This window comes from Diorhabda sublineata, chromosome 5 (assembly GCF_026230105.1).
Source record: "Diorhabda sublineata isolate icDioSubl1.1 chromosome 5, icDioSubl1.1, whole genome shotgun sequence".
In the NCBI taxonomy this organism is placed as follows: domain Eukaryota; kingdom Metazoa; phylum Arthropoda; class Insecta; order Coleoptera; family Chrysomelidae; genus Diorhabda; species Diorhabda sublineata.
This window is the reverse complement of record NC_079478.1, coordinates 19,252,945-19,271,024: the sequence shown is the minus strand read 5'-3', so window position 1 is coordinate 19,271,024 and position 18,080 is coordinate 19,252,945. Positions and strand designations below refer to the sequence as shown.

The following is an 18,080-nucleotide window of genomic DNA, read 5'->3' as shown; positions in this document are numbered from 1 at the left end:
ATGCATTTTTTTAAAATTAAACTTACTAACTTACTAAACATACAACTTAAAGTTTAATAAAATTACACTGGTCTGCAACGAAACCATCCATTAAAAAACTTTATGAATATGACGATCCAAATGTTCTGAATCTACTCCCGTTGGCCGATTTTTTCAATCACGTCTAGATTTTTCGATATGACTTTTTTTATATTTCAAAAATTTGGAAAGTAAAAATATTTCTGGTCTATAATCTCAATTGAGTTTTCTTTTTGTCGGTAAATCTTCATACACTTTGTCTGGATCTTCCAGTCTAAAGAAACTCATTTACTTGAACAAGTGACTTAATTAATCTTGATAGAGGCTTGGGACTTTCAAAATCTTGGATCAAGATTAAAACAGTGGAATCTATTTGATAAAAGTACTAGAGTTTCATAATTTTATACGAGGCAAGAAGATTTTATGAGTTACTTTTCCAAAGAAGATGATTTGGTACATTGTAATGATGCTTATTCAAAAACTGAGTTTTTCAGAGGATTCTAGTGAATGGAGACTTTTAATGATGTTTAAAAAATAAGCTCAAAAGTTGTTCTACTCGTTAATGGTGATAATTACCCTCTGTGCACATGCTACGAACATAAAGGAAAATTATGCAAACCTAGAGGTATTACAAGAAAAAATTCAATATTGAATACACAAAGTTTGTTGTTTTCTTTGTGAGTGGGACAATCTGGCAAGAGAAAAACATTACAAAATAAAAATTGCTCACTAAAAAACTCCTGTGCTTAAAAATGTAATTCATAAATCTTTGGTGCCAAGGAGAAAATTTTTCTGCCAACACATACCACATATAAAGTTGGGACTCATGAAAAACTGTGTGTGTGAAAGCTATGAATAAAAATGGTGCAGGTTTTCAATATCTAAAAACAACATTTTTTTAAATCAGTGACGCAAAATTGAAGGAAGGAACTTTTGTAGGTCTGCTGATACGTAAAGTAATGAAAGGCGAAGCTTTTGATTCGAAGTTGAACAAAGCAGAAAAAAGAGCTTGGGTCACTTTTGTGAAAGTTCGTTATAATTTTTTTGAGAATAGAAAAGCTGAGAACTACCGACAAATCATTCGGGAGCTTCTTTCTGCTTATAAAGCTTTAGGATGCAATATATCACTTCACTCAAGATTCATTGTTTGGACTCACATTTAGATTTTTTATCTGAAAATCTTGGAGCCGTATCAGATGAACATAATGAAAGGTTTCATCAGTAGCAATGCTTGTTGATGAAAAAGGAAAAAACCATGAAATAACTTAAATTTTCTCATCATATAATGAGATAATTGACCGATATTTATTCAATTTCAATTTCATCATTAAACTGTAGGTCTCTTTTATCTCTGTTAAATGGAGAGAGAAGACGAGGTGGTAGATTTTTCTCACTTTTATCCATGAACCTAATAAAGGTCAAGGAGAAAAAAGAACAGACAACAGATAGTCGCTGGAATTTATGTCTCATGAATAATTCGTACCACATCAAACATCAATTTTGACACTATTCACAAGATTCCTATTGAAAGTGAACTTTCCATTCGATAGAATATGCAAAACTAGAATCGGTGGTAAGTACTAAAGTCGATTATTGAGTGAAGTACTTTCTAGAGCTGATACGATATGTAATAATTTTTTAAATGGTTTATTGTTCTAAAGTTAACTAGGAATTTTCTAAGACTCAAACAACGACATTACATAGTTACCTCTAAACTATTTTTAAGTCGCAATAAATCAAGCAGATCCTTTTCTAATGGATTAGAAACTTCCTTTAAGCCGAAGTGAATAATGAATATGATAGAAGAATTGTTAAATGCTGGAATTAACAAAGCCACAACATCTTCAATGACTATATAACTTGAACCTAAAATTCCTTTGTTGTGGGCAAGGCAAGTTAATCTGGTAGTACTTTCTTCAAATAGAAAACAGGGAATATCTTCATGTTCTTCAAATTTATCTGTAACAAAATTATCAAAGTAATGTATTTTTATTAATGTAGTTCAAGCGTTGCATAGAAAATAATAATTCTGATTTATTAAAGAGAAGTTTCAAGGGTGTATGCTGGTTGATTTTTTGCTACGCGGAATACGATAAATGTAATAACGTTTACAATTCAAACCACGTGGAGAATGTTGTGTACTCTGCTTCACGATGATGATCTCACTATGCGGAAATCGAGCATAAACCTTCTTTCATCTGGAAAAAATTAGACCACCAATATATCAAGCACCAAGAGATCACTGTTTTTTTTTGAACTTAAGGACGTATGGGCAGAGGTGAGAGCTGATGCGTCGCCACGATATGAAAGCAATTTTTTCGGTAAATAAGCCCGTTTTTCCTCCTTATTGGACAACCCTCGTGAAAAGAACCTAATGCAATAGGTATTTAATCAGGAAGTAAACTTCTTCGACAATGAAATACAAAAGCTGATCTCACGATACATAGAATATCGAAAAGAATTTAAAAAATAGAAATACTCACTGCCATTGTAGATAAAAACATCTACTTCATTATTTACATGTGTTGCGTGATCTATACACTTCTGCGCTAATAGAAGCACTTCATCTCTGTACGTTTGAATCGGTATTGATAACCAATAAGTAATACCATTCAAATTACTATTTCCAATTGTATGTCTGATAATAGTGTTTTCAAACAATTCGTATATACCAGCGCTGTTACCATTAATTGCCAAAAAAGATTTGAATCCTATATTGAAAGAAGTTATTTGGTTCACACCCATACTTTGCAGCTTAGATTGCAATCTAAACTTTCCAAGTTGGTATTTGTATATTAGAACTTGTCCAGGTTGGAGTATCGATAGGAAGCTAGTAAACTTAAAACTGTTAAACGTCGATAAACTCACAGGTGATTCTAATTGTATATTCTGGATTAACCTACAAACGAATACAAATCAATGATCGATTATTTCATATTAGGTTAAAGTTGTAGTCCAGAAATTTGTATTTTATGAGAAATCAAACTAATTATTGAAAAGCGATATAATCTCTTAATGACTTGGTAAATGATACACATACACCGGTACGCTTATGCGCGGGCACGTGTGATCTCTCTCACACAATATGACGTCACGTTGGAATCAAAATGTGAAGTATACTGTATGCTGTATACCTGTTTTGACCTGATATATCTATTAATTATATGATTATTGAGTTTATCAGTTAAATTTCATGTTCTTAATGCCACGTGCGGTTTACAAAGAATATAATTTTTAACCTGCTCCGTGAAATAAGATTAGCAAAGTCTTGAAATTATTCAATCATATATATAACAATATATTATTAAATTGAATAATAATATTATATAATGTATTGTCTTTAGTTGTTGTAGATTTTATGCGCCATGATTTGGATAAATATTTTACTACACCAGTTTCGTTAAACTTCTTACTAACTCACTGACACTCGACCTTGTTACGAGATTTGTATTAGCACATAAATTATTAAAGAATATTCAAATTAAACGAGTTTATTCAATGGTAGTTGGTGGAGATACTGTAAATGTATAACTCCGAAATTATGGCATTTGGGTATAGAGAATATTACATGCAAAATAATCCGTATTTCTTAAGGATTTCTAAAAAACAAAATATAAAGGGTGATCTATTCGAAATATCAAAGTTGATTATTTTGCCGGAAAAAGATAGATCTGACAACAATGTAAATACCACCATTATACGGGCCGTATCAAAAGACCCTTGCGCACAAAAAACTATAAAAATCGCACAAGTCGTTTACGAGATAATTGAGGTGTTCAATGCAACTATTTTTTGATATATTTTTTCTATTTTTTTAATTTTGAAAATCAGTGGTAAGTATTGTACATTTGCTCTACAGTTTACGTAAGTTTCACGAGTGCGTTATGCTCACAAGTCGTGTAACGTACTATGCTTTTTATACACATTACGATAAGAAAATATTGTGAGTGAAAACATGAATGAAATGACATGTATATCCATAATATGTTAAAGAAAACTGACTTATTATTTGAGAAATTGCTGATATTTAGGGGCTTAATTTTTTTACTTCAAAATGTATACTCTAGTGTTAAAATTTTTATGTTTTTGAGGGACGCATTACTTACTTATAGCGATATTTTAGGTTAGGCAAGAAGTATACAAATTTGGCTTCCACTAACGATTCCTTATTTGTATATTTTTTAATACAATAAAAGGGATATTACAGGATTTATAAAACCTCAAACACACTAATGACTGGTTTCTTCACTCGTAGTTATCCTTCGGTTAATGTTATTTTTCACGTAACAAATTTACGAAATAAACCCTCAGCCATTTATATCCAGCGGACAAATACTTACCAATACTACGTAATTGGCAAAAAGTATATTTTTGAAAAATAGAAATTTAATATATAAACAGAACATATTTTTAACTATAGTACCGTTGGAAGTCGGAGCTCCCACGTATAAAACTGAAACCAAAAAGATTATGTATCCAGTACACACACATACATTACCCTATAGTTTGTAAACACACAGTTATAACCAAGAGATAGTTAACCCTTGGGACTTGTCAAGAAATCTATTCGATTTCGAATTTTGATTATACTTATGTGCCCAATTAATCAATTGGTTGATTCTTCACTTAATCATATATGGATGAATAGCAGAAACACCAAATTGGTTTTGAAAATATAACACTTGTCGATAGACGATGTAATTACCATTTTTCCAAACGTGCGTTATTAATGTTGAATTCATAAAGAAATGCATCACTGCTATTTGTAGTAACGAATAATATATTACGCGTTGCTATTTTAAAATAATTGATATGCTCCACTGGATCATCTAGAGTCCAGGACCAAAAATCTTCTTCCTAAAATACAGTTAGTAAAATTTATATTTATTGCGTAGTACTATTTGAGAATCATCATGAAATCAGACATCGATTAGGAAATAATAATTAGGAATTATCGAAACTGCAATTTAAATAAAATCAACTTTATTGTGACATATTTGACATGTACGCACGCGCACAAGTCGCTATTAATAACATTAAGTTATAATTCTTCCAATATCAATTGCAAAAGACAGTTATGCGAGGATAAATACTCACGATACTCATACCAAATTAAGAAATGAAAAATAATGTTTACTTCCCATTTAAAATTCAGTAAATATCTAACAAACCGTCAGTCCACGTGGACTCTGTTTACCAATGAAAACATCGTAATCCTAAACATAAATTCAGCCGAAACTGTATGTATACTATTTCTTCGAAATATTCCTGCTAGACAGTCTGCGTTAAGCAGTGGTGTCGCTTGGTGAGATTGATTTGAATAATAAATTTCTTTAAATAAAGAGAAATGTGGCATTCTTTACACTGGGCGAATGAAGACAATGAAATTGTTCTGTGTAGTGAGATTAAAGACAGGTATTAATTTAATAATAATGATATACAAACACAGACTGAAGACTCTAGTTCAGATGATTCTTACTACCATTATTATTTATAAAGATAATTTTGAATCGAAATATTTTTTTCCTTGGTATTATTTGCAAAGAATTCATTTTTCTGCATGGTTTTTGCTTTGAAATTTCGTTTTCCAGAAAAAAAAACGAATTGGGTACAAAAAGGAATCAGTTCACGTCTGGTACCCTGTTTAAACCAAACACCCGTATAGGTATATACATTTTACTCGACGATTTACGTTTTATAATTTAATATTCAGTTGTAGCAAGTTAACGAGGTATAATAATGATTTTTTTCTAAGTTCCAAGGCAAGGGTTTTTACAATCTGCAACTGATATTGGTAGAACTATACTACTATATTTTAATAAAGGATTTACTTGATTATATCGGCTTTATGATTTTTCTTTTTTTAAATCAATGTCTAGTTGCCTATATGACTCATGTGTTTTCAAAAATAAAAAAAAAAGGAATATCGGTTTTAATAAATAACCAAATTCCTGATATTTGCTATATAGTTTTATTTTTTTTTTTCATTTTTGATTTGTATGTCCAAATCCAAAGATTCCATTCTCGTTTTTAAAGTAAATCGTGTCTAATAACCCTATAGTTAACCCTCATAATTGGTAGGTAATCTAAAACAATTTGGGTATCCTTTTATTTGGATAATTGGTACTACGTTTCAATATTCGACTGCTGTTTTTAATCAAAAAATAGTTTGGTTAGCGTTAGAATTGCCTTTTAAGAAAAATGATCTTTTAGTAGGTAGTATTTTAAATAAATAGTTAGAAATTTATAGTATATCTCAACAATCAATTTTTTAATGTCATTTTGATATATCAAGTGAAAAAAAAATGAAACTCAAATATCACCACTTCATAAAAAAAGACAATAATTTAATTTAAAAATAGCAGCTAACGTTGAATGTGACAATGTTCTGATAAGTTGATTTTTAAAATCCACTTTATTATCTAAAAATAAAAGCAAGTAAAGTCGTATTTAATAACATCTCAATTATTCCGATAATTCCCTAGTTTAATTTAGCTTCTTCTTTTGCTTATAATATTTTCAACTCACCACAAATTTATCTACAATTTTCATCCATTTTATTTTATTCAACCCAAAGAATGAAATCAATATTATACATTCTGATTTCATATTTCTTCGATTATGAAATAGAACTACATCTCTTGGTTTGTACGAAGTAGCTAAAATTTGGGAAAAAAGATGATATTTATTAGAAATTAAATAATACATATAAACATCATAATTCAAATTAACATTACACCAATTTCACATATAATAACTTCTTTTATTTTTTGGTTTATTTTGATAATTTATTATTTCTATCCTAATTTTTGAGGAAGTTCTTGTTCATGTGACGAAGAAAAACGTTTTATATTTTTATATGTACGATCTTTTTTGTTTCTTAACTGATTATAGTATTCATTCATCCTCTGTTGAAAAATGTCATTGATTATCTCAATATTCAGAAAATAGATTAAAATGTTATTAATACCACATAAAAAACTGCATTGGAAAAACATAAGATATTAAATACAAAAAGAACGTTTTTGCAGTTTGAAGATTATAATTATAACTTTTGGTAGAAATCATTATAAACAATCATAACGAAATGTAAGTAAGGAGACCTTTTTATTTTTGACGTCATCTATATGAAAGTGATGACGACATCGCTAAAATTTTTAAATGGAAATGTGGGTGTTGTAATACATTATTTCAAAGGTCTTTTAAATACCTATTTAGCCATATCAATATGTACAGTAATTGATTTGCGTATTGTCACAAATATTATTTATGAAATTTCAACAGATTTCTTAATAAAATGTATTAAGTATTGGTATGATGTATTTATTGCATCAAGTTGGTGCGCCTCCACACTATGCTGTATTGGTGTGCACTACTTGAACAACGTTTTTCCAAATCGGCGAATAGGTTGAAGAGGAACAATAGAATGGCCGCCTAGGTCACCTGATTTGATTCCTCTTGATTTATTTTTATGGGGATACTTGAAAAGTAAAGTGTACCAAAATAGACCACAAAATATCAATGAACTCAAAGAAAGGATACGTATTGAGATTGCACAAACAACTCGGGAAGTTATAGAGAAGGTTCGAAAAGAGTTCGCGGCACGTCTTTCTCATTGTAATTTAGCTGAAGGGAAACAATTTGGGCACTTAATATTTAGGTTTCGTTGTATTTAATGAACAAAACATATTAAATATTTATTGTAATAATAAAATTTTATTAGTTTTTTAATCTAATACAAAAATCAATTACTGTACATATTGATATGGCTGAATAGGTATTTAAAAGACCTTTCAAATAATGTATTACACCCACATTTCCATTTAAACATTTTAGCGATGACGTCATCACGCTCGCATAGATGACGTCAAAAATAAAAAGGTATCCTTATGAATAGCCCGTTTTAAACTAAAAATCGACGGGTTTCAGGATTTTTCCTTAAAGTCTCCGGTTTACGAAATAACGAATTTATTCCTTTCATTCGCACTATACTGTATATAATTGGATTTTTCATCCCTCTTGTAAAATTAGTCAAAACTGACTCAGGAGGTTTTGGAAGTAAGGCTGGATCACTTAAGTATATTCTACAATGTTGTCAGTTTCTATTGACACGTCGTAAAAAGTAGTACATGTATTTTAAAATGAGTGAGATTTCGGAAGGTGTATCTCATCGAGTATCTAGAGTAAAAACTATACTGAAGCATAAAGAGGTTTTCGTACCAACCTTGGAAGTAAAAGAGTAGTCAGTAAAAATACTCCTAGAAGGTAAGAATAAAAAAATATATCGTCATCGGTTTAGCATATCCCAAGTTTGCACAATAAGGTATAGTCTGTCTCTCGTATTCTCCGGACTTAAACCTGAGTGATTTTGAAATTGAATTTTGGGTTGAAAAACCCAAGATCAAAGTAATTTACAATTTATCAAATTTTTCATAGCTTTCAAAAACGACGTGATTTTTGTGCAAGGTCGAAAATATTTAGTATTTATTATTTTTTAAGATTAAATTGTGTCTGTTGAAAATGTTTAATTGAACTGAAATTTATTTCAAATAAAAATGACTACTTCAATGACTCAATGAATGTTTTTTTCTCTGCACCCATGTCAAATTTATAAGAGATTACTTTGAACAACTTCACATTTGTCCTAGAAACAGGAAGGAAAACATAGAAGGCTGTAATTTCCTGGGTAATCAACATAATATCCGGAAACTGAAAAAATCCAAACCCTTTGAATTAGTACGTGTTATGAAAACCAGAGCAAATTAGACCAATAATATACTAATAATAGAGTGAAACACAAGCATTTGTTTTGCTTTTATGTTCAAAAATTGATGATCATTGTTGTTGCCAAAAGCTGTGCGTATGATCGAAATTATTTTTCGTGACTGTTATTAATGATAACATTTTTGCCTTCTGTGCTTATGCTGGATTTGTTTCAAGAATACTATTTGACTTAAACAAAAGCAGTGTTTTAATAGGTTAGGCAAATAATACTTACGAATGAAGTTTGTTGTCGTATTAAACCCGCTTTTATTTGTATTAAGATACGACATTAAAATTGTTAGTCCGGTATCTGCCAAACCAACTGAGTAGCAAATGGATCCGATATTCTGACTTCGCCATGTTACTACATTTGACTTAAAAGACAAAATCGTTTGTGCTGTTACATTAGATATTATCAGTTCTGAAATGAGAAAACCACGTTTCAGATATAAATCAAATGAATATCAAACCAAACAATTGGTCTCAACACTTATTGAATAGAAAAAAAAGATCAATTTACTTGGAAATTGTAATACGTTCACGAACCATAGTAAAATACTTATCTATTGGCTTGGCACCTTCAGAAGTGTTTGAGCCTGCCCTCTTTCTCCTGCACATCAACTTTCTACCCAACACAACCAAAACAGCTAAGGCAGTTTCATAAAAACTTGGAGACCTCTGAAAGAAGCAAAAGCCATATACCCCACAACAAGTCCCCGATTGGTTCGTCTATGGAGTATTGTTAGCAGATATGGAGCGCGTCCTCAAAGCATACCTTTTTGTTGGCTAGAAACTTGGACAGCATAGAGCATAGAAGAAAGCTACTCAGCTGACTCTGTTTAACTGATACTACCACGGCAGATGCTCTTCCGAGTTGTCCAGCATAATCCTACCTAGAGCAGTTTTTGCAAGTCGTACTCGACAGGCAGACATGGCTCATGAGCACCAAGTTCGCCTGCAGGCGCCCAAAATGTCAATTTATCTGGTCTCTTTCTTTTGGAGAGGTGCAAGCTTGTGGAATTAGCTACCAAGTCAAGTCTTGCTCTAAAACTACAGCCTACAGAAGTTCAAAAGAACAATATTCACAGTTATCTCCACAGTGCAAGCAAATCTCGACTTACTCGAGTATAATAGGATTTGCCCTCTTGTACTCGCTTCTTACATACAAAAAATGATGCAAATATACAATTAATTTTACAAATATTGGTAACAAGAACAGTCAACAAACAGAGTTCACCACTACCTGGTTTCTACACTTTATTACGATTCTTACTTTAACTACTCATGGGTTTGACTCCTCTTTATGTTCATGAAGAAATGAAAAAATGTCGTTAAATTCCTCACCTTCTTTCGGTGCCGTGCCTGCCTCTAAGGGTGAACTATCTCCATGACTATTTGGTTGAAATGGTCTCTATTTGTCGCTCCTCGGAACGAGATATTTATCGTTCGGTTTCGGTTGATTATTATTTCAATATTCACAGACTCTTTAATAGTTTCTCTTGCAGTTGCCGAGTCCGTACTATATTAGTGTATTGTCTGAACAGTGTTTTTAACATAAATAAGGAGCATGAATTCGCTTCGGCACTTTTTTACGAATTCTAAGTAGCTTTCGAGTTATTCGCGATTCAAAATATTTTCGAACGATCAAACCCATTTTATAATGGAAATTTAGAGGTTGAGAAGAAATTTAAACCTATTTTGTACTGCTCCACATTTTTTTCTCGGCAGTTTGTGTCGAAATCCTCATAATTTTCGAGTTAATCGCAATTCAAAATGTTTTGAGTACATAAACCCATTTTACGGTGAAAATTTTGAGGCTAGGAAAAAATGCTTACAAAAGTTTTTCGAGTTATTCGCCTTTCAAAATTTTTTTGAGTTTCAAATCCAAAAATTTCGATAATCCGTGCTCATAATTTTGTTAAAGAGTTGCTAGACTTATTCAGTATCCCAAAAACTCCCAGAATCTAGAAAATCAAAACCGCCCAATTCAATTTGAGACTTGAGCTCAATATCGCCTAATTTGCCTGTACTAATAAGGTATCTCTGAATGCGATATCAGCTGTCCTACTAAAAAATGTCTTCCAAAGTGTCTTTCCTCAAACTACCTTCTCAAATCACTTCTATTGAATATTGTCTGGTCGGAAACAGAATCTGGTCAACGTGCTACTATGCTACGAATCCGATTTTTCGTCTTCGATTAAATTTGAATTTCAGACTGAAAGAACATTTAGGCTAATTGTCAATTATGAAACGCATATTCCGTATTCCATTCAGAAAGTTTAGTATCACAAATAAAATTGCATTCATAATAACCCTTCTTATTCTTCTTCTTAGCTGTATCATCCCCTTGACGGTGGTGATCCGCATGGCAAAACTCTCTCTATCTTGAGGTAGTCCTGCTCCCAGCCCATTCCCTAGTATTCTTCAACCAAGAGGCTTCCAATTCCTCTACGATCTTCAACTTTACTCAACATAATCAACTGGAGGATATTAAACCGGCCACTAAGCATTATGTGCAGCTACTTTCCTGCATTTAATGTTAACCCACAAGATTTATGTTTCTGTTACTTCATAAACTCATTTTATAATTAGATGTATTAATCTAAGTTCATCAACTTTTTACGATAAACTATTTAAAAAGTATTCCACATTTCTTTTAAGTAAGAACACAGTTATTTGGATAACTTGGAAACTAATAGCATGAAAAAAATGCCCATAATTATAAGGAGTTATAACTAACCTTCTCTATTCCCATTGAATATGGAACTTTGATAAGAATGCCAAGCTTCTTCAAAATTTTGACATAAAATTGAAAAAGGAACTATTGCGATTGAGATATAAATATATTTGAACATATTTGTGAAACTTTCAATATTTTCTCATAATTTAAAACACATGAACACAAATAACTACACAATTATATTCATATCAAATATTATCAAAAATAGTTGTTTCTTGAAAAACTTTCACATTAAGTTACTAGTCCAACTTTAATAAAAAATTATTCACGTTAATGTTCGATTGGCCAATGAATGTATTATACAGTGTGTTCATAAAGTAATGTAAACTTGATATTTAGATTTTTGTTTTAATTACAAGAAAAGATGAATAAAAATTTTTCAAAAAATTCATGCTATTCTTTCAACAAACATATTTTCTGATCTAATACATTTCGTAGCAATTTATCTTATTGAAAAATTATTGATTTTTTTCGCCAGAAAATTGACATATCAAAGTTATTATAGTTCTTCCAATATCAATTGCAGAAGACACTTATGCGAGGAACAATCAATATTTCATAAATACGCACGGCATTTATACAAAATTATGAAATGAAAAATAATGTTTACTCCCGGTGAATATCAACAAATCTTCAGTCCACGTAGACTAATCATCTCCACTGTTTACCAATCAAAACATCGAATCGTAAACATAAATGGATTTCTATTGGCCGAAGCTGTATGTACACAATTTCTTCGAAATATTCCTACCAGACAGTCTGCGATAAGCAGTGGTGGGACTTGGTGAGATTACATTAAGATGACGTCATCTAGCGGTCAGAATAAGATGATTATGAGAATAGTTTAAATGACTGCAAGTAGGCCAATGTAAGAACTTTTCATCTAGAATAAATTTTTAATTTCCGTTCGGGTGAATCAGCCTAATAGACGTTTGAAGAAAAATTCTAGCCGTTTACAAATTTTTTAAGATATCTCGGGAGAGTAAAAAGATATTTACATGCGCTTTTCGCTATTTTAATGTTAATTTAGTTTACTTTTAAAAGACCTACTTGAACTTTTATACTTCCATTTAAATTTTACATGAGAAATCACAATATCTAGAATATATGAAACAACTCCCTTTTGCATTTACGTTGCTTATAAAAATGCTTAATATTTATATATTCTGTATTGCTAGACAAAAGCTCTTCGAACAACATTAAGTGTTTATGAAAATCAGCTAAGTAGAAATGGGCTTACAGGTATGTTTTCATAAAAAGGGACCCACGCTCCCCCACCTCTTATATGAAGACATAGACCTGATGAAAAAAGCGCAAAATGTGTTGAAGAATTCGATTATCGTGTATAAAGTGCCACTTAATTGGGTAAATTTCAAATTCTGCTTCCTTAATTTCATATTTTCAAATACGCCTTCTATTTGGAGAAACTGAAATTCTGAATAGTTATTTTCCTAACAAGTGCGGAAAGTGATACTTTCCCGCACGCGACTGCAGTTGTCCCGAACGACACGGAGCGGAGTTCGGGCAAGCAGTCAAGTGCGGAAAGACACTTTACGCAGAAGTTAGGAACATTATTTTTTATACGACAGTATATACAAAAAAGTATACCAACCCATTTTTCTAAAATTATTTTATTCCAACAAACATAATAATATACAAAACTTTAGCTAAAAATTACTAATTATTATAAATATTAATTAACGCGCGGTCGTAGAAAAATACAATTTCCAAAGTTTAAGTAAAAGTTTTCTCGTGTAGGAATCTATGATGTTATCGAAGATAATACAGCATACGTGGATATATTGATAATTATTATCTAACGAATGATGTTTGAATTAGAATACTAATTTATATTGATTGTACCAATTTGTACGATTGAATGAATTAACTTGTAATTTTTATTTAAAGACTAAGTGGATGTCGTTGTGACATATCTTCAATTAATTTTTTTTCTGAAAAATCTACAGTTAGTTTTTCTTGAACAAGGACTTTTTGAAAATACTTGTGTCTGTGTCCATACTTGTTAGAACAATATTAGAAAACATATCACTGTATTTTATATAATTAAAAGGATTCTTGATAGCTAAATTTCCAGTAATTGAAACTTCAGCATTCATTGATAATTTTTACATAGAAGTTCAGACATTACTAGGTACTTCAATAAACAAAATCACCACATTTTCTTTGTAGATTTGTCAACTTAATACAATGTGTTCATGAAATATAAGTAACTTGTTAATCTTTTGATTTATAAGAGGGATGTGAAAAATTTTAAGTAGTTTCTTCAAATAATTCAGGCTATCTGCAAAACTCGATTAGATGGTATATTCTTTACATATTTTCAGTTTTTCATAATCTACTTAAATTATAAATACAACTGTTCATTGCCATATAATTCCAACTTATCCCACAGTTTTTGGAAAAAAAATAATTTATGGATACATTTTTCTCAAAAGACCAAATAATTTTGTTTAATTTAATGTTCTAATTTTTTTTATTTGACATTATCCAAGTTATTTACAAAAAGCTGATATGGAATTAAGTAAATGCTTTTAAAGTATTCTATTTTCTTTTACACAATGATTCTAGATAACCCTAGAAGAATAGGGTGAACCAGAAAACTGAGCACACCTTAGTGTGCATCTTTAAATCCATTTGGCCTCGAAATTTGAATTAATAAATAACATCAACAATACTGAAACCAAATATGATTAAAATTGATATCATTTCTCAATACAGGATCTTTTTGATTTTTTACCACATCTAAATACTTGAGTCTGTTAACATTAGTTTTCAAAGGTATTCATGTTGTATGTTGCCACATTACTTTATATCTACAATTATGGCGATTAACTGTACCATTAAACATAAGCTTGGCTTTATCAGGAAACATTATATTACATGTACAATAAAGCTGCGCATACAGAGTGGGACTTGATGCAAAAAATTCTGGTGTGAGTAGATGTCGTGGAAGTAATGCAGACATAAAAAAATTCTTCCTATATTTAAGTATATTTTCTAAATGATACATGTGAACATTATGAATTTTTGATGGATGGTTATGTGTTGATGGAATAAATAATTCTACACTACTATCTGAAGGCCAGAGACGGCTCATGCCCAATAGTTAATAATCTAACTTTTACAAGGATAACCTGTACAATCCAAAGATAGCAAAAATGAATTTTTCAATCGATTTTTTTAACAACAAAATACTTTTTGTTTAATTCGATAAAATTTATGATTTAGGAGATATGTAAATTTTTAGATTGTTGTACATGCTAAGGAAACCGTTTGCCATAAAGAGTCATTCTGAAGAAAATTATCATAAATTGTAATTATTTATTGAAAATACTTACAGGAGGTATTGACATAATTAAACATTTCTAATTTAACTGTGTACTGTCAAGCATCGTACTGCTTTGACCATCATGTTAATTAGTAAATAAGAGATTCAGAGTGTAACAGAATATGATCTACAATTTATTTTCTTGATTTACATAAACTTCATAAAGACTTTTCGTCGACTTTATTAATTTCACATGTGTATTGAGCTAACAGTGCCTCATTCACAGATTCACAACGACAGCTTCAGAGGATTATTGTCTTTACTTAGCAGGTCAGATGTGAATTATGATGATTGTTCTATAATAAACTGTTTTTTTTTGTCTTTGATATGAAGAATTCCTCCACCGTAAACTAAATCATTCGATATTGACAATTTCGGGCGTCTATAAAGATAGTTGACCAACATCTTTTAATTTGTTCCTTATAGTGGTGGTTTTCCGCTTGGAAAATTATGGCGTTCTTACTGAGACAGCTCTCAGTTGTTGTAGTTCCTGCCCCTACAACTTCCGACGTCTTTGTATTGTTCGTATGAGTAGTAGCTTCCACCTGTACGGTTGCACATTTCTTCCAGTTTTCCCTAACTGGTACAGTTATTTTGAAATTGGTATGACAGCTTTGACTGTTGCATTAAAAAATTACCTCATTTCATTCTCGCCTTTCAGTCTGTGATTAGTTTCTTATAATAGGTACCATATCTGGCCTCGCCCCGTAGAAAAATGAGTACAAGCGAAGGATTCAGTAAGACGTCTATTGCAGTTATCAAAATAGTTTTTATGGTCTCTATGACATATAGGCAGGCTAGTTCTTGTTTGTTACTTAATTGCCTTATAGTCCTCATTTGCTGTGTCTTCGTCCACCACAACTTTGATACATAGGTTATCTTTGGCCTAACTATGCTTGTGAAGAATCAATAGTTTGGTTATACTGGAACTGACTCCTCAGTTCTAACCACGAATTTTTCTGATACCTGCTGATATGTCAGCTTTTTGTGCCGTGTGTGACGATTATGAATTATAGTCTAGGTTTTTGACCTGGTAGTGTAAATTATTGAGAAAATTTGACCAAATATCTAATTTCTGAAAATTGACTAAATATTTTTTCCAGATTGTCAACCAAGTTTGTCCAGGGTAACATCGACGGATCTATTTTCTTTGGACAAACTCCTCTTGCTTTGATGGTGTCCCATACTTTTTTGAAGATGATAAACGCAGTTACAGTGAATTCAGAGCGTTATATGCCGATGTTAAACAATTTCTTCTTGCCTGAACTGCAAAACTTCAGTATAACTAAAGAACATAGTTCCAGGAATAAGATCCCGTCTTATCTTTAAATTAATCTAGATTTATCTAAATTCCATGATAAAAAAATTCGTGATCATGTCAGTGATCAGCTCCTCATACTTGTCGGCTTTATGGTTTTCAAGATAACCTTAAAACTGATCCAGGATTTTTTCTTTTTATTGCTTAGTAACTCCACAAAAATATCACAATTCATCATTTTTTTTATTTGAGTGCCAATGAAGACTCTAGCTTTAATTTTCGCTTCTGAGAACTTTGGAAAAAGACTTTTCAAATATTTGTTCATGATTAAGAGCCTTCACAAATTGTTTAATAAGACCAAATTTAATATGCAATGGTGGCTTCAATATAGTTTTGAGATCGATAATTGCTGGGCAATGTTTTTATCGGTAGTGATCATTTCTATTATCCCATAGGCATAGATAAAGGGAGTGTTTAGTAGTATAGTCACCTTACATTCCTGTCAAAAAATACACCATCTTGAAATAACCAATTATTTCCCACTCTTATTCCACATATTAGTTAATAACATCTTTGGGATGTACGTTATGTGCTAATGGAATCGATGGAAATTTGCTTACATTTTGAAGTAGAGCAGCTATCAGACTTTTGGTTGAACTGTCAATAAAAAGACACCATTCAGATGTATGACTTGGAATGCCGATTTCTTTGAATAGACAGATATTTGAACATCATATTTAATTGAATTTCATTTTTTCAACTTTCAACGATTCGAGTAACTTGGCTTTATTTTTTGGAAGATTTAAGTCTATTATTAAGTCATTGAGATCTTGAGAGTGGATGAGATGTGATATTTTTGATTTAGATTCAAAAACCAATTCAGAATATACGGATACCGATGAACTTCGTCGAACTTGCCTTGAGAGAGTAGTTGCTTTTCCAACAATGGCGCAGCTGGCACAGGATTTTTTTCTTCATATAGTATTGGAACAGATGTGGATTGTAGGTCGTATTCTAGGAATTTTCACCTCTGAGTGGATTAACAATACAAAAATAACAATCAGTGTAATGATCACTGGATTCCCTCCAAATTCTCGTTATTTTAAACTTCATTACTCTTTTCTCACCTTGGTACCAACCTACAATAAAACGTAACGTTATGTTATACATGTAGAGGCCATTGGTCCAAATATACACAACGAAAAAAGAAGCAGTAAAAGCGGATTTATACAGCTAACGTTACTTACCTCTTCTTTAGTGGTAAATAAAGTTTTCACTTGATCGGTTATAACGGGCAACAATATTTTACGACATTGAGGATATAAAAATAATTTACTGTGAATAATTTCGTTGATCAGTCAGACGTCCCAACGGTATATTATTCAACATATCGAATAAGATCGTACTAAAAATTTAAAAAAACACTGTGTATATGTCGTCGAATCGATTATAGTGATTTACCTTTGGATTCTTTGAAATCGAATACCAATAAAATATCCGGTATGCTGCTCGGTAGATACTTGAGGCGAGCTCCTTGTTCTCTTATTAAACTTTCTATACTTGAGGACATCATATATATGATGTTTTGTAGAAGGTCTCGCATACTTTCGTCGAAATCGTCCTCCGGATCGTATTTCGGGTAAATTTCTACACATGGAATTCTACTTCTGGCGATGAATTTCATGAAATATTGTAGACACATCCTCGTTTTGAATATTAGGTATTGATTTTTGATTGGTAAGTTAAAGTAAGCAAATCTTCGAATTGTACTTAACTCATACTTTTTCTCTCTCACTGTTAAATTGGCCGCAAATACAGGGTGGCGCAATAGAACGTGCATTTATTAAGTATAGGATAAAAAAATAAATACAAAAGGTATTTATGAAATACAAGATATGATTGTTAAGTAATTAAATGAAGTTTATTTTCCAAAAATAACATCATCTAAATGT

At 31.3% G+C, this 18,080-nt stretch overlaps 1 protein-coding gene across 1 annotated transcript in view; it reads right to left on the bottom strand.

Moving 5' to 3' along the window:
• Positions 1-11,759, bottom strand: part of LOC130443813 (uncharacterized) — a 65,548-nt gene extending 53,789 nt beyond the window's left edge. Inside the window, exons 1-6 of the mRNA XM_056778664.1 lie at positions 11,522-11,759; positions 9,017-9,202; positions 6,547-6,677; positions 4,724-4,875; positions 2,502-2,917; positions 1,727-1,977 (exon numbers count right to left, since the gene is read on the bottom strand). Coding sequence (XP_056634642.1) covers positions 1,727-1,977; positions 2,502-2,917; positions 4,724-4,875; positions 6,547-6,677; positions 9,017-9,202; positions 11,522-11,636 — 1,251 coding nt within the window. The 5' untranslated portion in view covers positions 11,637-11,759. The remainder of the gene's footprint in view (positions 1-1,726; positions 1,978-2,501; positions 2,918-4,723; positions 4,876-6,546; positions 6,678-9,016; positions 9,203-11,521) is intronic.
• Between the last annotated feature and the right edge of the window lie 6,321 nt (positions 11,760-18,080).